The sequence below is a fragment of the Phaethon lepturus genome, unplaced genomic scaffold (assembly GCF_000687285.1).
Source record: "Phaethon lepturus isolate BGI_N335 unplaced genomic scaffold, ASM68728v1 scaffold7591, whole genome shotgun sequence".
Lineage (NCBI taxonomy): Eukaryota > Metazoa > Chordata > Aves > Phaethontiformes > Phaethontidae > Phaethon > Phaethon lepturus.
Genome location: NW_010518482.1, coordinates 19,198 through 41,431, shown reverse-complemented (window position 1 = coordinate 41,431; position 22,234 = coordinate 19,198). Strand labels below are relative to the sequence as shown.

Sequence of the window (22,234 nt, the reverse complement as noted above, 5' to 3'; positions counted from 1 at the left end):
TTCAATTTTTATAGAAATGGAGACTCTGTTCATTCTAATTAGGCTTTTGGAGCAGGGACACCTGTACTGAAAAGCTATCTGAAAGTAGGCTCAGATGGTGACTATGATGCTTTTCAGCAACAATCACTGATTTTGCAGAAACAGTCCTCTGCCCATTACTAGAACTAAAGTGAATACAAATCCTCCTGTGTTTTACAGACTCTTATTCCCTGAATTTTAGAAAATGTCTCATAAACTTTTACATACTTCTCTTTTTCCTCTCTTCTTTTCCTCCCCCCACTTAAAGTTCAAATATAGAAATACATCGCTCAAGTCCCCTGGGGTGTTAACCTGGCATCCTTTGCAAACCTTGAATTCAGGTAACACAGATTACATTAAGTAAGTGCTCCTGACTGCCTGTCTCTGTTTTCCACTGCTATGTGAGAGGGAGACCACAATGTGACACCAGTGGCACACTTGGCAGTTTCCAATTAAATAGTGACGCGGCTGAGAAAGTAACCGCACTAAATAGTTGTTGTTTGGATGCATAGCCTGAAAAGGCAGGCTGTCATTTTGAAAGACGTTAAAGGAATCTCTCTGTGATATAAAATGGTGTTGTAGACTCTTAGCCAGGCTACATAAGCAGCACCAGCGCAATCTAGGGAAGATGGGGAATAACAGAGAACTCAAGGTACTAAAATCCTGCCACTGCTCTGCTTGAGAGCCATTTCCTTTCTCTGTTGCAACATCTCACTGTGGGTAAAACAGTAGGCAGCTCCTTGAAACCCACTTTACTCCCTGCCTAGTGGGTAACATAATCAGGAAGGCAGCCCGCCGTGTGGAGCTGTCAGCTCAGGAGGCCTCTGAACAACAAGCCTGTGGCCTCTTGACTGCCTGTAAGACTGGCTACTGGCGGTGAGAGCCAGGGCAGCTGACTCCTCGCGCCCAGGAGTTAGGAGGTGTTAAGGGCAATAAGGGAGGGAAGTAAAGAAAAAGAATCGATAAAAGCAGAAATCAAGAGAAAAATCAGATGAAAGGGAGGTGATAAGAGATAGATAGAAAGAAAGAACCATGGGGACAAAAGAGCTTGGGTCCAGCACAAAGATCAGGTCTTAACTTCAGCCTGCTGTGGTAGTTGCAGCTCACAACCAACGTATTTTAGGAACTGGTGATGCCAACCATGCCTCGGTATAAATCCCAGTTCCCTTCCCAATAAGTCACCCAGGAAAAAAACTTAGCCTGCTTTCTGGCCTGCATTTACTTGAGAGACAAAGAAGTTTTAGTAATGTGACATTGTTCACTGTGAGTTAGTCACTTTAATGAGATACAGGACTGCACTCAGCTACTAAAACAAAGGAACTGACCATGTTTAATGTCTCCAGGGAATCGCTGTGTTGAAAGACTGACATAAAAGGGTGGATGAGTCAGGAGAAACCAGAAAGCCTCGTTTAACGTGCCGTTCTATATTTACCATTAACTGTCAGACGTCCCTTTGTTAACAACGGGGGCTGCATGTAACGAATTCTGGTAAGCGCGACTTTGGGCCTTGGGAAGCCTGGCAGCACCATCACCCAGGGCTACACAAGTTGCCCCTTACGCAGAACATGAAACAATCCCGAGCACGTGGAAGATCACTTTCTGGGATCATGTGGGTGATGTTGGTGGGAACACTGCAAGCAGACAAAGGACAGGGAGGAAGCTTCATGGTTTTGAAATACAGTTTCTTTAACTACGGGTTAGGCCAAGGCTAGTTATGCATTGGTGTTTACATGTTTAGATGGAAGTGGAATAACTAACTCAAACCAACCTGTTTCTTTCTCTTAAAAACAAAAAATAACTCAGCTGTAACTTTCTCTGCACTATACATTTTTTTCTGGAGTTTTAAAGCTTTTACACATTTACAGAGCTCTAGTAGCCTTGTAACGCTGACCTGCTGTGGAGGTTTTTGTTCTTTAAATCTTATCAAAATAGCGAATATCTGCAACTCATTTCAGAACTGTACTCTGCATTAGGAAGTTAATGTACTGATTAATTTACCTAATTACAGTAAAACAAACAATCCTGCAACTGAGGTCGGTCTGTTCACTTACTTAAAATGCAGTTACACACAGCCACTGCACAGATAGAATCAGCTGCTTGATATCTGTGGACTGGGCCACGATAAAATTTTAAACATTTCTTCTGGTCATGTTTCTGCTTTTCAAGTTTGTCTCTTCTGAAATATCAGAGATTAGTTTGACATTTAATTTCCATTTCTCTATTGAAACCAGGAAAATACATGGCTCTAGAGGAAGGCACTGAGAGAGAAGTAAATATGAGCTAATCAGTCATGGAGTTCCTGGATGATAATGAACATGTTTCCTATGCACAGCGTACAGGGAAAGTAAAGTTCAGTTTCTGTGCAGAGAGCCCACACCAGATCAATTAACTACTGAAATCTCATTTAGGAGCTGGACCTGAGCCCCATTTTGAGATCTTCAGTGAGATGTAAGTGGTAGAGGAACCGCATAATTCTCCTCACAAAGGACTGGGCATCATTGTAAATGTTCAGTGTACAGACTTCCATTGACCAAGTAATTTTTTCACCAACGTGCCATCTCCCAAACAGAAAACTTCAAAACATGTGTCCCTCCTGAATCTCATGTTAATGGAAGTACAAGAAGAAATTCTCAATGATGAAGAAAAATAGGATTTTTAACCTAATTTACTATAATTTTAACTTGCCTTTCTTTAATGTTTTGAAACTCTGAATTTCATATAGAAGAAGGATGACTCATGTACCTGTGCTGATCGTTGCTTATTTTACTAGAGAAAGTATTTGATTTCAGTAAAGAAATGTGGAAATCCTGTATGGTGCAACAAGCACAGGAAGCATCATGGAAAAAGCTGCTGAGTCAGACAGAGAGTCAGAACATCTCTTGACGCGGACTGGTGCCCAGCTCTGACACAGAGCTTTATAGTTTCTGTTTGACTTTATCATGCTATACTACTACTGCTATTTTTTAATGTGTGAAAGACTTACAGAAAAAGTAGAATTTGGACCTTTTTCTGCAGCAGAGCACTGTATGGCAGCCTTTAATTGCAAATTAGGAGTGAGGCCATCCTGTATCTTAATTTGAGGAACTGCCTGGTTTGAAGACAACTGGAAGGAGTGTCTTCTCAAAAGGAAGTCTTGTTATTGGATTAGAAACAATTAATTTTATGACTTTTCACAGAAAAAGTAATTAATATTAAAAATCTGAAATTTTTCCCTTCTTGAGAAAAACTTTTAAATTTGAGAAACAGTCCGATTAGTCCAAAATTCCTGTTTCCACTCAGAGCCCTATTTACTCCTAGGTTGAGATGGCATATGTTTGATTGATAAAAATATAAGCATCCACTGTAACAAATTTCTGATAGTGCTGTCTTAATAGGCTGGTTTAGGTACCAAGAGAGAATCAATGATCTTGGTATCACTGGCAAGTAATGTAACAAAACAATTAAGGAGTTTTCTCCTGAAAAATTCAAAAGGGAGGAAGAACTGTTCCATAAACTGATTCCAAGAGAAGACAGTATTTTCTTTAGTGGACTTTTTTTTTTCAAAGTACATGAAATAGTTTCAGTTTAAGATGGTATTTTAAAGCCTGAAGGACTTGCACAGGGAATCTAGCAGGGCACAGAATAATATAGAAAAAAATTTAATTCCTATTGAAAACACAGAGAGAACTAAAATGTTATTTGAAGAATCAATTAAACGAAAGAGTTAGTATTGAATTCTAAGAGTTTTCCTTAAAAATTACCAAGACAAATACAAAACTGACACAATGATAGAATAACAGTTGCATGTCTAATGCACATATAGAAAAGTCAGCACATTTAACTACTCGTGAACCAGATATTTACTAAAATTGTCCTAGGTAGCTCCAGAACCAATTCAAAGCTAAGCACAGAAGATACTTGGATCCATCCAAATTCTTGAGCGTGTCTCCACTGTAAAGGTAACTAAGGAAATCTGAAAAGTGTAAATCTCTCTAATTTTACCTAATGGTTCTCATCTTGACTCTGCCTGCTTATTTCATCTTAACTGAGCAAAAGAAAAAACAAAATGGCCATTAGAAAACATGGGATTAAAAGAAACCATATAACTTCAAGGGGAGGCAACCTTCTGGTTTGTCAGTGCACTGGCCACATAGTCACATTACTGGCGTTTCAAAAACAGATGAAATAGCATTTGCAAAGAGAATCAGAATGGAGATTTAAATTTTAGTTTAAATAATGAAGCCTGTTAACCTGCAGCTAGGTCTGTGTTCTGTTTCCCTGCTCTCCCATTATTGCAATACCAGCCCAATCCATAGAATTCCCTATAATTTCATATGTCTTTGCAATATCTGTAGTTCCTCCTCTCTATGTGTCTCCCTTGCCCGCCTGCTCAGTATTAGTAGACCTGTCCTATGCCATCTAACCTGCAAGGGGCAAAAGGCAACAAAAAACCTGTTCCCATTTCTGAGTACTGAGTGCTGCTTGGCTGACCTGGATATGCATGCTAAGTGGTAGTCCAATAAATCAAACAGAAGAAATAATTTTGGGTTTGACCTATAAACTCTTCCAGTGGAACAAACGTGTGTGTCCCTGCTCTATCCAGACAATGCTTTTCACAAAATTTGCTGGAAGTTGATCACTTTGAACTCTCTACCAACCTCCCAGATTTGGGTGAATTGGTCAGTGCAGGAGACATGATAGGCACACATGAATATTACCTAAGTCTCCTTCTGTAATCAGGCTAGAAGAAATTTCTGACAAGAATAGTGGTACCTACTATAAAAAAACAACTCAGAAACGTTAAATATTTAAACATCTGACAATGGCTGAGTTTCTGTTGTCATTTATATGAATCCAGAATAATTCCACTTGTGTAGTTCTGTATTAATAAAACTGTGATCAAAATGTGATCCAGCGCTCTCCCAAGATGCAACATGTCCTTTACAACTACAAAGCAAATGAAGCAAAAGAGAATGAAAAGTGAATTAAAAAAACATTGATCTTGCAGATACAAAACAAAGTTGGGATAAATATTAGCACTGATGATTTCCTTTCCATTATCCACAATGTGTTTTTCCTCACAAAGAAAAAGTGGTTTAATACTATCTATCACTCATATAATGGATGAAGCGTGAAAGATGCCTTCAAGCAAGTTAGCAGCTTGGCTGTGCCTCAATTTGTCATAGTCATATGCAAAGAAAAAATGCACCTCCTAATACATTCAAACATGTTGCATCCTGGAAGAACAACCCAACATCTGGGCATCTATAATACAGACTGTAACATCATGACTGCATGTCAGAGTAATTAATTAACATCATTTCTTTCTGCCAGATAGAACACACACATTCACTACAGAACACACAACATTTGATCTTACTAATTTAATGTGAACACCTATTTCTTCTGTAGCAGTTTTCATCTAGAAACTCTAGTATCCCACACAAAGGAGGTTAGGCTTACCATTTTATAAAACAGTAAATGAAATACAAAGAGGGAAAGGGATATGTCCAGAATGACACAGCAGTCCAGAAACAGAGCTGGGAACAGAGCCTACATTCTTGAATATGAGCAAGGAATTCTATTATTGTTGAATTTACTGGTACCCAAAATCCATCCTGCCAAGAGAATTTCCATGGCATTTCAGGATTTCAGAATGAGAATAACCACATAATTCTTTGAATAGGCTCACTGTAATAAAGCTCTACTCTCATTTGCAGAAGATTCCCATGAGCTTTCAGAATACTCTGACCTGCTGCTTATATATTCTATGTTTTCTGTCATATCTAGCCATTCAGTAAGCCCCCTGCTCTGTTTCAGAGATCACTAAAGTTACAGGAATAAAATAATTCATAGAATCATAGAATTGTAGAATAGTTGATGTGGAAAGGGCCCCTGGAGATCATCTAGTCCAAACCCCCTGCTCAAAGCAGGGTAGGCTAGAACAGGTTGCCAAAGACTGTGTCCAATTGAATTTTGAATATCTCCAAGGACAGGCTCAACAATCTCTCTGAGCAACCTGTTCCAGTATTTAATCACCCTTACAGTAAAAGAGAGATTTTTAATGGAACTTCTTGTATTTCAGTGATCTCAGTAAGCTGTGAACCTAAGCACTCTGAAGAGGCCTGGAACTCAGCTGCTGAGGACGGAAGACGATGAGACTGTCTTGCTGATCTCACTGAGTGGTGGTCCCTAGGAAATCCCAGAACTGGGCTGCCGCCATCAGGTTCTATGAACAGCCTAAATAACAAGACCCTCTTCCCAATACACTTCTTCATAAGCTCTGACAAAAGCAATTCCTCACCTGAAGTTGAAAACAAACTCACTGGGCTCTGTAATAAGACTCATATTCCAAGATGTATCATAAACCCACCAAACCTGTAAGGGAGAGTTATGACTCTCTACCAGCACTCTCAAACTGGAATCTGTGGAATTCCAGTGGCTGGAATTTATCCTAGAAGATGGAAATAAGATTTGCAGAAATGCATGTATTTTCTTACTGCTATCCCAATTGAACTAGATACCTATGTAACTGAGAAGCACTAATAGGCTAAAGTAGATGACGAAGCAAAGATTATTCTGGATTCCCAATAATTCACCAAGTTTACAGTCATGTCTCCCCACCTCCCACCCTAGCAGCAAACTTTGCAATCCCTATGGAAAAATGGACCTTCCAGGCGAATGTTTATACATTTCTGCAAACCTGCCTCCTTCTGCAGTTTGTGTTTCTAGGCTTTGATATTTATTTCAGATACTATCACTGCAAACTAAGCAAGTGAGCTAGGGTACCATACTTTGGTCCTTGGCCAAAAACTCTCTTGCAATCAATTTTCATGATTTACTAATACTACTACATAATTAGAATGCTGCAACTCTGTACAAAGGGTTCATAAAGGTGAGATTTAAGCAGACAGTAGGAAGGGTAAGAAACCCTTACCTCTCCTGCTACCACAAATATCCATTGTTTCATGTTTTAGCTGTTTCTATTAAAATTTGAATTTTGCAGGCTAATTTCACCCAATCTGCCCTGTATTTGATGCACATATTTTTTAGCATTCTGGGCAGGGCTTATACAGCCTAGCAGTCTCTGGCCTTTGCATGAATAGGCACTGTATGATAGGCAGAAAAGCTATTGAAAATGATGAACTGCAGAGACTTTTTTGTTGAATGACCACCCTCCAAGATCAAAGAATGAGTGTTTTATCTCTCTTCTTTCTGGCTGATGCTCACAAAGATCTTCCTGATCTAAAATACTCTCAGTAGTAATACACACATCATTTCTATCTGGCATTTACTGTTGTTTCTAATGGGGCCTAAAGCCTTCTGGCACAACACACACCAAAGTTATGAAAGTGGCTGAAACTTACTATTACAAAGCAGTTGTGGATGAGAACCTTTCTCACACACTTTCCCTTTTTTGCCTTTCTTCAGTGAAGTCCCTATAGTTCTTTAAACATAGGTCTATGTGTCGTAGTAGGTCTCTTTTTACCTAACTCCACAACCCAGAAACTCAACGTGCATTGTTATTATCTGATTCTACTCATCTTTTAGGTCAGTGATCATATTTCATGAGTTCTTGCAATTACAAAGAGTGACACCCATATCTGTGATCTTGGATCTCTTCCCAGCTTCCCTGACAAATGGCTTTGACCATGCTTTCTTGGACAACATTCAGGTCTTTTGATCTCTCATTTTCACTCCAAAACTTTCCAATATTCTGCTGGGTTAACAAAGGCATGTTTAATAAAAAAAATCCTGTGGTTTCTCTGCATTGAATCAAGTCTTTTTGAGCTGTAAAGAAATGACTGGAGGCTGTGCTTGTTATAGACGATATATTCAAGACAATCAAATGGTATAAGGAAGGGTTAAGACTGAAGGTGTAAAATATATTCCTGAGTACGGCAATACAAGTGAACTTTTGACTGTAGAAATTTTCCTTAAAGTGCAAAATTTCTGGTATTTTACTTAACATTTTTGTCAATAACAAAATACAAACTGACTATTGAAAACTGCACTTCTGTTGCTTGTGCTACCCTTCCAGGCCAAGAAAAGGCCGTTTTGGCAGTTGAATGTACTTTAACTTCCAGCATCCCACTTCAATACATCGTGTTTAAGCATTAAACAGTGTTTATTGAAGCTGTAGTGCCGATGACTAGTATAGAATAGATGTTTGCATCCCTTCATAAACACTTAAACGGGTTTTTTGCTGGCACCAAAAAAAGGCAAATGTCGCTTTAACCAGAGCACTTCACTTCTAAATCCTTCTTCTGTCAGGATATCACCACTGGTTTGCAAGCATTAGATTCTTTCTCACTTTACTAAATTGTTTGCATTGATAAAAAGACATTCTTTCAACACCTCGGCTTTTCCCATTTGAGGCAGTTCCCGGCACACTGAAGTTTGCCTTCCCCTTATCATTGTCATTCCTTTTGTTCTCTCAAATTCACTGTCATTTTTACCCTGATTGTCCTGCCTGTGGCACCTCCCACCACCATTCTATTTCCCCTCCTTCCAATTAACTTTCTTACTGTCCTGGTTTCAGCCAGGGTAGAGTTAATTTTCTTCATAGAAGCTAGCGTGAGGCTATGTTTTGGATTTGGGATGAGAAAAAGTTGATAAAGTGCTGATGTTTTGAGTTGTTGCTAAGTAGTCAAGGACAGTCCAGCTTCTCGTGCTGGCCTGCAGCGAGCAGGCTGGGGGTGCATGGGGAGCTGGGAGGGGACACAGCCGGGACAGCTGACCCAGGCTGGCCAAAGAGATATTCCCTACCATATAACGTCATGCTCGGTATATGAAGCTGGGACGAGGAAGAAGGAAGGGGTGGAGGGACATTCGGAGTGATGGCGTCTGTCTTCCCAAGAAACCATTACGCGTGACGGAGCCCTGCTTCCCTGGAGATGGCTGAACACCTGCCTGCCCATGGGGAGCGGTGAACAAATTCCTTGTTTTGCTTTGCTTGCGTGTGCGGCTTTTGCTTTACTTATTAAACTGTCTTTGTCTCAAACCATGAGTTTCCTCACTTTTACTCTTCTGATTCTCTCCCCCGTCCCACCGTGGGGGAGTGAGCGAGCGGCTGCGTGGGGCTCAGCTGCCGGCTGGGGCTAAACCACGACACTTACTTTGACAAAATCTGTAATTTCTACTTGGTAGATTCAGCCACTAACTGCTCACAAGTCTGAAATTCTTGGTGCCTCACATGCAGCACAGTGTTCATCTTGCAAAGAATCTGAATCCAGCTATTTATTGTCTCAAGTCCAGTTATCTGCCCACCGAGCTCCTTTGCTATCCCCAGCTACTTCTGGCTGCTGTCTCACCTTGCTTGTTTTTCCATTCCCCCCCCCGCTTCTTTGTCATGTCTCAATCTTTATTTTATACTGCTTTTCATTCCATACTTCCATGCATATCACTTTCCCTCCGCCTTTCTTGCGTTTGGCCTCTGTTCATAACTGTATGTTTGTAATCGGTGGTTATGCTACAACAAACCCCTCTGGAGTGTCAGGTACGATGCTTGCACACCATCTGCTCATTTATTTCCTTTGGTCACAACACATTTCCTCATTTTGTATGCTTTTTCTTATAGATAACTATGGGCCCTCAACATTCCCTGGCAAGGCTAGATTAGCAGTGAGAGCAAAACGCTCACCTGCGAGCAGTGGTGTGAAGACTCTGTTCTGCCAAACCCTGGATTTACAGTCAGATATGCACTTGTTAAGTCCTCTGCTATTTCATGATTTCTCTCCACATCACTGAGGCAGACAAGCTGTTTCAACAAACATTCGTTTCATTGGGGACACAAGATACCTGCTCCTGTGGCAAACACTTTTTCAGTGTTTTATAAGGACTCAAATAAGTATCAGGGTATCATTTCAGGGGGTTAGGAGGGATTTTCATGAGTGTAATTTAGCAGAACGGGATTTCTCAGAGAAACGTCTTCTGAAAACATTTCACTTCAGAAGTATACTATCATACTTACTTACAATAGCACAAACACTGGGTAAAAGAAGAAACTCCCTGAAACTTCCCCATTTCACACATAGTGATTTAAAGTCATTATGGCCTACTCTTGGCGCCGAGAAGCTACTAGAAATGCAAGTGATTGTAAGGCTATGGTAAAAAGAAACCCCAAAGAAAATTTTTACCTAAGTTTTACCTGTACAATGGCACATTTTCCTCTAGTTTTTGCTCTAAAAGAGGTCTCTTATTCATACACAAACATTTTATTGACACGGAAACAACTTTTAAAACAGTAAGTAACAGAATGATTCAATATACTGTCATATACTCATTAGGCAATGGAGTAAATTGGCATTATCATTCTCTCATTTTAAACTGTCATGTTGCATCACTTCTGCATACTCTTCTGCAGATCTGATCATCACATCACTAAAGTTAGAAAAGCTGCCTCCAGGCTATATTTTAAATGCAACCCACCCAAGGCACCAAGGCCAGCGGCACATTATAGCCTCCCTCACGTTTAGCAAAGGTACTAATTGACGGCTGAGCTCTCACCAGCACCACTGCAGTCTGCCATCCTTTTTCAGCTGTGATATAGGTCCCGTTAATCCACATGATGAATATACTCAACTCCCACAGAAAGCAAAAAGAAATAAGGACTTCCCATCTTGTGGAGGCTTATCTAGGATCACACAAAATCAGGGTGAAGTCTGAGGAAAAATTTTAGCATGTAACACTTTCATTTAGCAAAGACACTGCCTACTTAAACAGCGGGTCAGTGAGCAGGCGTAGGAAGGGAGGAGACACGAACGATATGGACTTCATTTTTGGAAAGCTGTTCAGTACAGCAGCCAAAGTATAGTTAAAATACACCCAGATGATATTTTTTGAAATAAAGTATTTTAGTATCTTCGTATGTAAATGCTGGAATGTACAGCTAAACAAAGAAACAATCACTAACAGGGAATGCTGCGTATCCACATGCTTTCTCCCTGCAACCTTTCTTCCCATGCTCGGGCATACTCACTGGTGCTGTTTGAATGAATTCACTGACGCTGCCTCAGCTCTCAGGTATCAATTCACAAGAAGCCTTGTATCAAACACTAGGCGATGAATGACTGCTATTTTCTAGTAAATTTTACCTGCTGGGGGCCCAAGCTAAATTTCAAGTCTTATTTCTGAATGAAACCTTTTGTTTCCCTTTTTGACTTAAACATTTAATTACTGCACATATTACAACTAGGACGAACAGCATCTTTTGAAAAATCCTATGAGCACTGGGCCTTTCCCAGTCGCGGCACATGTCTTCGGAGGCAGTTATTCATAACCCAGAAAGAGTCAGAGCAGGCCTGAGGCTTCTCCGGGTTCAGGTGCCTGAAATAGCTCCCAGGGGATTTTCTGATACCGTAATGTCAGACGGTGAGCTGAGCTCTGCCCTCTTCAAGCATTCCTTGAAATGTCTCACCATACCTAACACAGAGTCAAGTGGTTTAGAAGCTTTCCCAGGGACTACTATCCTTTTTTTTTTTTTTCTGTTTGTTAGCAAGCAAAAACCCCAGGAATACTTTTGAGTGGGTGTCCACACCCGAGACTTTTGCCTACATTTTGGGAGAGGGAATTCTGCTCTTTTCTCCAAGTGATAGCTCTTTAGCAACCAGGCCATAAAATTATACCAATGGTACTTTCAATTTGATCTAAAGTCTGTTCATTTGTGTAGTGCACATTTAAAGCCACATTACCATAAGATGCTCCAGCAATGAAGTTTAGCATTGGCAATTCAGGTCATTAAAAAGGATATTTTAGTAGGTTTGTTCTTTTATAACTATTACCCTGTCTAAAGTGAGAAAAATCCCAGTCAAATTAATAAAATTAAGGATTCTAACAACTTGTCACATGTACGCTGCCTTTCTATGAAGTTTCCCCTGCTCGCACCAGTTTAGCAGCCAGGGAAAGATGTATGTGAGCCAAATTGCCCCTTGCATAACCACACAAAACCTGCACGGGAATGCATTTAGCCCGTTCAGTACTAGTAACCATGGTTTCATTTACTGAAAATTATCCTTACACTGTAAAGTTTTAGTCAACCATCAGGCCATTCCCCAGTTAAGAGAATAGCTACATTACAAAGTTCACTTCCAGATGTGGCAGGTGTGCTCAAAGTTCAGTGGGGCTCTGCTTTGGGAGGGCAGGCTACTCTCAGTTACAAGCACCTCATCAACACCATTGTCTTGCTTTGGTACAGAACTTCCATGTATAACGCTGCTTGCTCCCAAAGATTCACACTCACCTTTCTTCTCTGAAATCTAAATGTCTATTCACAGTCCCCTTTGAAGCATAAGTCCCTGACATACTGCCCTCATGACAGGCAATAAGTAAGGTTTTATACAACAAGGTTTGCCCACAGCTTCCCTTATTGGTTTTCAGCATGAATTCAGGGTTGGATTCAGAGACTCAGTAGAGTGATTTTCCAAAGATATCCAGCACATACAACTGCCTAATGATTTGGTTACATGGAACACAGAATTTCCATACTGCTCGTATACAGCTCACCTGTAGCTGCCGGGTGGGTACAGCTGGAGGGTGGGTACATGTGAGGTGACATGCCCAGGTAGCCATTAGGTCTTAAATCTGTCCTCTCACTTCCTGTTTGTCAGCTACGTGTCTTAAAGCAATGTATATGCATAAATATATCAAAATTATAATGATACAGTTGTTGCTTATTAACTAAATAACATATAGAATTTTCAATGTATCATTTATGTAGATAAGGAAAGATCCCTTTCTGTATGTCTTTTATTCCTAGCTAAGTACTCAAGGACCAGATCAACACAGGCGTGTTTGTTGACCACTGCAGCTGACCATATAAATCCCACCAGCCCCTGTCTGGATCAACACAGTCTCTTTCTTTACAGTAATAGAGAGAGAAAGTCTGCGTACATAGAAACACTACATCAAGAGAAGAAGAAAGACTCCAAAATGATGTTGCTACCTCAGGCCAATTTAGAAGACAAACTCTTAACACGCAGCAGCCTCATCAGCTACCACTCTGGGTACAAATGGGAAGCATGGTTTTAACATATCATCTGAATTTTAGATGAATATTCAGTCCAGCATGTAACTTATTATGGGCTTACCTCTTAAACCAAAGCAGCCAAATCTGGAAAGAACTGGATGCTTTAATAGAGCAGACGATTGTGGTAATATTGTATTAGTTACATATAATTGTGCAGACTTATTCTGATAAGATTTTACATTTTTTTCACATCTTTATTAGACAACCGGAAGCCTGTTACACTACCTATCCAAATTATTTTCTTAACACATATCTATCCTCTGGTACTCACCTATGTGGCAGGTCAAAATATTATCTCTATCTAGAGCTAAGGGCTATGTTCAGATAGTTGATCTGTGTATTGTGCTCTGCTCTGCAGGAGACCTGGCATTAGGCTTGAGCTTCTCTTTCTTGATACTGGTGAAGCTTCTTGCTTGGTTTTAGTTCATTGAAAGAAGTACCTGCCATTGCTCAGCCTGGATGGAACTCAGAACTCCTAGTCCCTAAATGAGATCCTCATCAAGCTGATTTTCCCCCCTCATCTCTTAAGTTCCCATTCAGATAATGACTTAAGCATTTCTCTAACTTAAAATAACGTAGGTTGTTCATTATTGACTTTAAAAGGACTATTCATATGCATGAAGTACATTGCTAGATCAAGCCTTAAGAGCAACGGCACACACTGGAAGTCAGAACTCCAGGGACTAGAGCAGACAGAGTCAGGTCAGTTCAACGAACTCTCCAAAACCATTGGAACATGAGCCGGCAGTGTGCCCAGGTGGCCAAGAAGGCCAACAGCGTCCTGGCCTGTATCAGGAATAGTGTGGCCAGCAGGAGTAGGGAAGCGATTGTGCCCCTGTACTCGGCCCCGGTGAGGCCGCAGCTCGAATCCTGTGTTCAGTGTTGGGCCCCTCACTACAAGAAGGACGTTGAGGTGCTGGAGCGTGTCCAGAGAAGGGCGACGGAGCTGGGGAGGGGTCTGGAGCACAAGTCTTATGAGGAGCGGCTGAGGGAACTGGGGTTGTTTAGTCTGGAGAAGAGGAGGCTGAGAGGAGACCTTATCGCTCTCTACAACTACCTGAAAGGGGGTTGTGGCGACGAGGGTGTTGGCCTCTTCTCCCAAGTAACTAGTGATAGGACAAGAGGAAATGGCCTCAAGTTGCGCCAGGGGAGGTTTAGATTGGATATTAGGAAAAATTTCTTCACTGAGAGGGTGGTCAGGCATTGGAACAGGCTGCCCAGGGAGGTGGTGGAGTCGCCATCTCTGGAAGTGTTCAAGAAACGTGTGGATGTGGCGCTTCAGGACATGGTTTAGGGGACATGGTGGCGCTGGATTAATGGTTGGACTTGATGATCTTGAAGGTTCTTTCCAACCTAGTGTTTCTGTGATTCTGTGATTCAAAAAAGGCAATCTCAAAGGAGGGCTGGGACTGCTGGGGGGAAATGAACTCTCGCTACCTTGGCTTTAGACGTGACCAGCTGATTTAAGGAAGTCCTTTCCCACTCTCTGACGGGGACGATGAAGAAGAAGGTGAAAAGAAAAACGACACATGGTGATGAATTTCTGGTTTTGACTCACTTTAGTACAAGACTTAGAACAACTGGCAACTGATCTAGTTATCATCACTGAATCGCATAGAAGAAATGTAGAAAGCAATTTCTTCCCAAAGTACAGTAAATCTTGGATCTACTTTTCCTTTTTCAGAATCAGCTGTTGCTTTTGCTCAGCCCAGTTACTGTGGGAAAAGCCAAGGTTAATATCACTCTCATACCTTTCCATAAGCTTGTAGCACCTCCAAAACAGTTAACTTACAGAAGCTTAAAGGATACTATCATACCTCTAAAACAGTGAGGAGAAACAGCCACAAACAATTGAGGTAGCAGGAGACAAAAAAAATGATGGATTAGCCCAGTTTAATGCAGCCGAATTATCTGTGTAAAAATATATACAGGACATGCTGCTGTGCTACTAACTGCACTGAACAGCAGCTTGTGTTTACATTTTTATTCCCTGGTTACAGGCTGTCCTGCGTAGGCTGGGCCCATGAAGATATGCTGCTACAGAGACTGCTTAACACATGCAACCTGGGTAGGCAAGCCCAAGTGCGTGGGTCCAACATCCAGCAGAGGCAAAAATTAAACACAAGCTGTTTACCTGATTACACCAGTTAGAACTGAAAGAGAGAGAAATCAATTCCACTCTGTAATTGCTATGGAAAGATCCTTGTATGAGATCCTCATTGGAGCTTGTTTTTATACGTCTGCATCGCTTTACATGATGTACTTGTCACCGAGTCTGCAAATCACATCAAAATTAAGCTGCAGTTTGAGCTTGGCTTAAATGAAAAGTGTACTAAAACTTTAAAGTCTGCATGCTATGGATATGAAATTCTGTTTAGCGATAATTAAGCCTGGATCCCAAGTGAAGTTTCACAACTTTAAACAGTTCTTTAGAAACTGCATCTAAACTCAGCAACTGGAATGACAAACGAAATACAAGGGCTTTGGTGGAAACAGAAACATTGTACCTGGTTCTGTAACCTCATTCGGCACTTACAGAAAACAGTCACTGTGATATAAACTCATGGCATAAGACAAATTTCCAAACAAGAAACATGAACAGATGTCCTTCAAGGGTCGGCCCTGAATCTATGTAGTGGCTCACTAACAGTTTAGAACAGCTGAAGTGTTGCACCTTTGTACCTCTTTGGGGGACCTTGGTGGTTTCCCAGTCAATCCTATCCTAAAAACCTGAGGACAAAGAATTAACTAATGACTTCAGAAGAGCAGTCCCTGACATTAGGCTGAATTTTTTTTGACCCTGTATTCACAAACCAGGAATCTTTCCTTTGAACTTTATTTCTTCTTTGGAAATAATTCAAAGCATTTTGAGAACACAGAAGCCAAAATCAAGGCTGAAAAACACCACAGACTTACTTTAAAATACTCTGGTTTTCTCCTGAGATTTCTTCTTTTGCTTTCCATAGCTTGTCAAGGAAACCCCCTTCAGATTTAGCAAAGTATCTGCAGTTCTCATTCATCACAGGTCTCAGTACTGAAGCACTCCAGCTGCTCTAGGGCTATACCCTTAAATGTGATCTTGCTGTGATGTTATACCCGCCTGTTGCTACAACCTTGGTGATTTTTTACAAAGAGATAAAGATTAAATACTTTCTCGCTCTTAATAACAGTTTGTACAAAACATCTTTTCCAAAGAAAACTATGTTGTCCATATGTGTACATTACTGATCAGCCTATGCCAGACAGCAATATTATAATCTCTCTCCACCACGTGACATAGCATGAAGAAAAATGATTTGGCAATGTTATGCCAACATCTCTTTAACTACACTTTGGACAAGTACTAAATTTTCTCCAGAAACTAATAGCAAAACAAACATTTTCAAAACCACTTTATTTTTTCATTACAATCTCTGTGCTTTTTTACCTTGAAATTTCTCAAATTGGCACACAAAATTTTAGAAGGTTCTTGCTTTTAATTCAGGGCTCTTGCTCTCAACTTTCTTTTTCCCACCTGTTGCCCACTGTTTTGTGAATCTGTTAACCAGAAAGATTTCTGTGATCTTATCTGCAATGAAAATTCCTCATGAGAGTCAAAATGGTCTTCAATAATATTGCCTGAGAAGTCTTAGCATTTTGAAAGAACACCTTATTCCTTATAGACCTGATGAATTCAGTGAGAGGCTTGTTTAGATCTCACAGAGGTCTTTTTAGCTGTTTCTTCAAAACTTACTCAGCAACATCCTTAAACACCCACTTAACTTAAAGCAGATGAAAAGTCCTACTCGTGTCAAGTTAAGGATATGCTTAAGTGCTTTGCTGGATTGGGGCCTAACGGCTTGCAAATACAGATGGCCATTATCAAGACCCAGAAGAGGCCAGGTAACCACCAACAGTCAATTATATTCCTACCAGAACTTCAAGCCAGTATATCATACTGTTTGAAGTTAATTGCTTTGAAATAATTGGACAGGTGAGCAGGTAAGTTCACACAGAGCATTTGCAATTTTCCTTTGTATTTAAAAAAACAGCAGTGCAGATTCCATGGACAAAATGGGCATGATTTTAATAAAACAAGTTAAAAGGGAAGGGGAAAGGTATGGGCTTTTTTAAAAGACTTCTCCTTTTAATTTTTAGCATCATTAAAAGCTTGGAAACATTTTATTCAAGAGCTTCTTTAGTTAATACCTCATTACGTCTCTTTTTATTGTTATGGTAATCAAGCCTTAATATATTGCAGCTTTATAGCATGAAATCAAGGCTAGGCCTGCGGGCATCGACAGATGTACAACAGCATGCAGTAAAACACAGGTATAAAGGCATGCAGAGCTGAGTATGGCACAGGGTTTTTTTTATAATTGTTTAGCAATTCATCTGAAGTTATTTTAACCTTGACAACAGATGAACTCTAACACGTTCCATGATTAGTCACTGGGAAGTTGCACTGAATAGCAAGCTTTGTGGTTGTTGTCTTACAGGTTGAGTTTTAGGATAGCATGAAACGAACTCTGAGAAAGATGATTAAATTGTTTGGATGACTACAGGCTGTAGCTGGAACTATTCAAAACATTTGAATTTGAATACAATTTGAGTATATTCTAGCCAAGGGAGAATGGTAACACTGGGAAACTGCATTTAACACCAAAACCTTGCCTCCCCATAGGAAATCTGTGCTCAGTGTCAGAATTCATACCCTCTCCTGGCAAAGGCAGTCTTTGCGGCGCACCAAAAAAAGAAAAACATTTAGATCTGAATTCTGGTTTTGAAGTGACACTTGGACCTTGTGCTGGAGCTCTGCTTATGTTGAACCTCACCCATCAAACCAAATGAAACTTATATATAACTTATATAATGGTCTGAGATGCAGGGTGTTGAAATACCATCTCAAAAAGAGTGAGTGTCCCTAGATCTTTTCCAGGTAAACAACAAATGACCCCCAGTGTCAGGTACGCTCCATTTCTCAACGTTGTTTTCACAGAATCATAGAAAGGTTTGGGTTGGGAGGGACCTTAATGACCATCTAGTTCCAACCCCCCTGCCATGGGCAGGGACATCTTCCACTAGACCAGGTTGCTCAAAGTCCCGTCCAGCCTGGCCTTGAACACTTCCAGGGAAGGGGCATCCACAACCTCTCTGGGCAACCTGTTCCACTGCCCCATCACCAGCTTTCAGAAGAGATCATTCAGGAATCACTTATAGTTCATGGGAGATTTTCTAAGTTTAAAGGGTGTGTTTTGGCTAGCAACAACTTTCCCAGTAAAATAGTTTTAAATACCCAATGTTAAAAGCAGTATGCCTGTGACTTAGTAAAATCACTGATACTGACCATACAGGAAAGTTCTATGGTCCCGTGGGGAGTGGGGTGGCATGAATACAGCCAACAGCTTCACTTTATCTAGAGCACAGCCCGACATGGCCAGCCATTCAGAAACATCCAACAAATTATATGTGTCGTTGCAAACATGTAACCTTCATAGTAGCTACCCAATATTAATGAAAAGGAAGAAAGTAGGCACAGGTAATACATTATTCCAGTAGAAATGAAAAACGTTTTCTACGTTATTACTGGATAAGAGTAAGACATGACTCAATACATGGATCATCAATGTATCTGAAAATCCCAGTTAACCTCAGTTAGGCAAAGGCTCCCAGCTTCTCTCTTCTTTCTTGGAAATACTCAGAGTAACGGTTGTACTCTATTCAGCTGATATGCGTTCTATACCTTCTAATTTAAACAAAGTCTCCTAGCAATAAAGACGACAGTCATCAAAATTTCTAGTGTCAAGCATAAAGGTAAGCAGCTCTCTCAGCTGCAGTAAAAGCTAACTTGTATGAGGCCATTCACACTTACAAGCATTACATTGGACAGTGCTTGTTCAGATCAGACCTTAGGACAAGAACGCATGTTGCCCGGCATATAACAAATGGAATGAAAGACAATGGGCACCGTAGTCCAGCAAACACACTAATTATATTAATAAAATGAAAGCTTAAATTTTGAAGCTAATCTTGGGCTATCATTTATAAAAGTTAACAGGGCATATTTAATTTAGGAATTGGCTAGCACTTCTCTTTCTACCACAGAAACCTCATAAATGAAATATACTGGATTGCTGCCCAGTGCGGAAATAAAAGTTATGAATAATGTTTCTATCTCAATCATTGTCAGTGCTTTAATATTCCTAATTACTTTAAAAAGCTAAATATTCAATATAGGAAAAACCTTCTTTTTCTTTTTATCTTCACTTGCAAGATTAGTGCAATTTAATAGGAGTCATTGGATAGTTTTAGCCCACGAGACCGTTCTGTACTTTGACATCTTATCCTTTCCTTCATTATACACAGAACAGAGTGCTTGTGACTCTGTGTATGCATGTGTGTATAAATATATACATTTTATGTGTATGTCCATGTTATCATAGTATTTTTGTTTCACATTTTTTTAACTTCTCTAAGTGTATAAATACTCACTGGCTGTTAGATTAAACATATCTATTGCTAAAAATAACCAAAGGATAAAATTAATTCCTGAGATTCTAGACAATATTTTACAATTGAAGGTACTATTTTTCTTTTTAAAAATATTGTTACAGATAGATATTCAGTATGTTATGCTGCCCAGTTTTTCCCTTGTCTACCTGTCAGATAATCCCAAAAGGTTGCTTCAAACCCCAAAGCATGACCTTTCTTCCCGTCCTTCCTCCTTGCTCTCTCCCTATCACCTTTTCTGCTGTAACTGAGGAGACATCAGCAAAGCTCCAGACAAAACACCAGTTGACTTGACAAGAGAAGAGTCTGCCCCATCGACTTCAGTCTCTGGAGGTGTTCATCCCCAGTCACGTTTAACTCTTTTTCTCTTCTAATGCCTCCCTTTATAGATCCCCTTTCTGTTATTTTTTTTGCCTGGTAATGATGTCTCTTTTTTAAGATCCAAATCAGTTTGGAAGAAAGGGAGGAACTAAAAGCAAAATGAAATGTTCATTCAGAAAATGACTCACAGCATCTTTCTCCATGCAGCTTTATTTACTTGCCTGACGGACAAATAGACTTAATTTAACAAGCTTATTTCTGTTATGTCAAGAACGCATTGGGCCGGTGTTACATAACATCTATGATATTTGTACTGGAAAGAATGCTAGCTATTTCATTCCAGCATGAACTAATCACATAGACTTAAACTTATCATTACCAATTAAGAGAGTTTGACACAGCTTCTCCAGCTGAAAGAATTGAAAGCCTCAAGTGTGAATTAATTTCCTAGTAAAAGGTGCAGAACTCCCACCTCTACCATTTCCCCAATTTCTGCAGTATGGATAATTTAGGGTGTGGATTTCAAGTCAGGAGGTAGAATCTGGGCTGCATGAAGAGTCAATGGCAGAACTCCCACTGGCTTCAACAGGACAAGGATTCTCCTCTTGTCCCCTTGGACAAGTGCTCCAAGCACTCCACAAAGTATTTAATGAGAATGTGTTGTAGTAAGGATTTAAGAGAGAAAAATTTCATAACAGAGCTACATTATCTATATTGGTATCCCAGTAACAGGGACGAAAGCATTAAAAGCATCCTCCACTACATTTAACACTTCTTTGTAAAAACAAGAAAAAAAGGTGAAAGTCATTGTCATAGGAAAGGGTATTATCACATAGTTGCAAAATAACCAACAGACAACCTTCATTTTTCCACTTAAATCATCCAAGTTCTAAGGCCACGGCTTTATTTAGGGCCTTTTTTTTAACAGCAGCACATATCTTTATCACTTTTTTGTGATTTTACTCACCACTAGAGCAATCAGTACCTCCCCATCCTGGTTCACAATGGCAAGTGTCAGGAGAAACACACCTTCCATGCACACACTCCTCTGTGCAGAGTGCTGTCAAGAAGAAACAATACACAGCACTGTAAACTTATTAAGCGATTGGTAAACACACAGTAAACTATGCCTTAGAGAGCAATATTTTGTTTAAAAATATTAAACAAAGCAAACATGCAAAAAATAATTACTTGCAAGATTTAATTAATACTAAGTGACCAAAATAAAATACAGGTCTCTTGACAGCGATAAACTCATTTGTCACTTCAGCTAGCTCTTTGTAATGAAAAACTCTAACATCAGAAATTACTTTGGTTAGCAGTTTTGCTTCATAATAAACTTTTTACTAAACTGACACTTGTTAGTATTATGTTACAGAATACCAGCTGCTTCTGTTGCACTCAAGTTGCTACTGTTCATAATATAAAATGGATCTCAGTTTTGAAAGTATATTAAGATCCAAAATAGATTTGTAAAAAATAGCTCAAGGAGAAGAAACAATTTTACTTCATGATGCAGTAGCTGTAAGTGCAGCCTTGTCTTTTCAAGGTCATCAAGTTTTCTATAACTACAGTGTTATATATCTTATTTGTCCACTCTTGGATTATTTAAAGTTCAATATTCTCAAGATTCAAACTATGAAAAACCGGTTGGTTGTACTGTCTCACTAGCCAGTTGACTAGAGATATACATGGGAGAATCTCCTTTTCTTCTTCCTGAGTGGGAACAGCTCATGGTTTTAAGACTTTTCTTTTCCTGTGCTGCTTTAGTGTCTGACTTACTTTCCAGTGTATGCTGGTATGCCCGTCACATAAAAAAAGTCTTGGACAGTACTGAATAACTACTTTAAACACTGAACTTTACTGCTTACTATGTTACTTCCATTTTACCACTTAGGACATTGCCAAAAACTCAGTGTGTCAGTGATTCAAATTGGATGGTTAAGTTGGAAAATATAATTTCCATCTAGACTAACATGTATGAGTTATTAACGAATATGATATAGTGGCAATAAGATCACTATATTTAAAAATATATACATATATATAATGTATATCATATATATGATATATGTCATCTATGACCTATATTTGTATATCCCACGTTTTTATGTCAGATAGGAAATGTGGGTATCGTGCTTACTTAACCAAGAACTGGCTGACGCTGGACTGCAAAACACTTATTCCAAGATAAATTTTCATTCCTGTCTAAAAGAAGGCCAGCAAAGCCGATTTGGGTAGTAGCTTTGTGTTGCTGTAATGAAAATCAGGCTGAACTACCCAATTCATTTTAAATCAGCCAGTGAAGCTTCTTAAAGTTGCACTGCGCCTGCATATGAAACACCCTTTCAGTTCCCAGGTACTTCATGGGCCAAACGTTTTCCACCAATGCCTTGTACA

General features: G+C 39.8%; 1 protein-coding gene across 1 annotated transcript in view; it reads right to left on the bottom strand.

Annotated features, from left to right (window-relative positions):
- LOC104628233 (multiple epidermal growth factor-like domains protein 11) overlaps positions 1-22,234 on the bottom strand; it is a gene marked incomplete at its 5' end in the record, with an annotated part of 188,795 nt that overhangs the window by 148,893 nt on the left and 17,668 nt on the right. Inside the window, one exon of the mRNA XM_010296747.1 lies at positions 20,802-20,894. Coding sequence (XP_010295049.1) covers positions 20,802-20,894 — 93 coding nt within the window. The remainder of the gene's footprint in view (positions 1-20,801; positions 20,895-22,234) is intronic.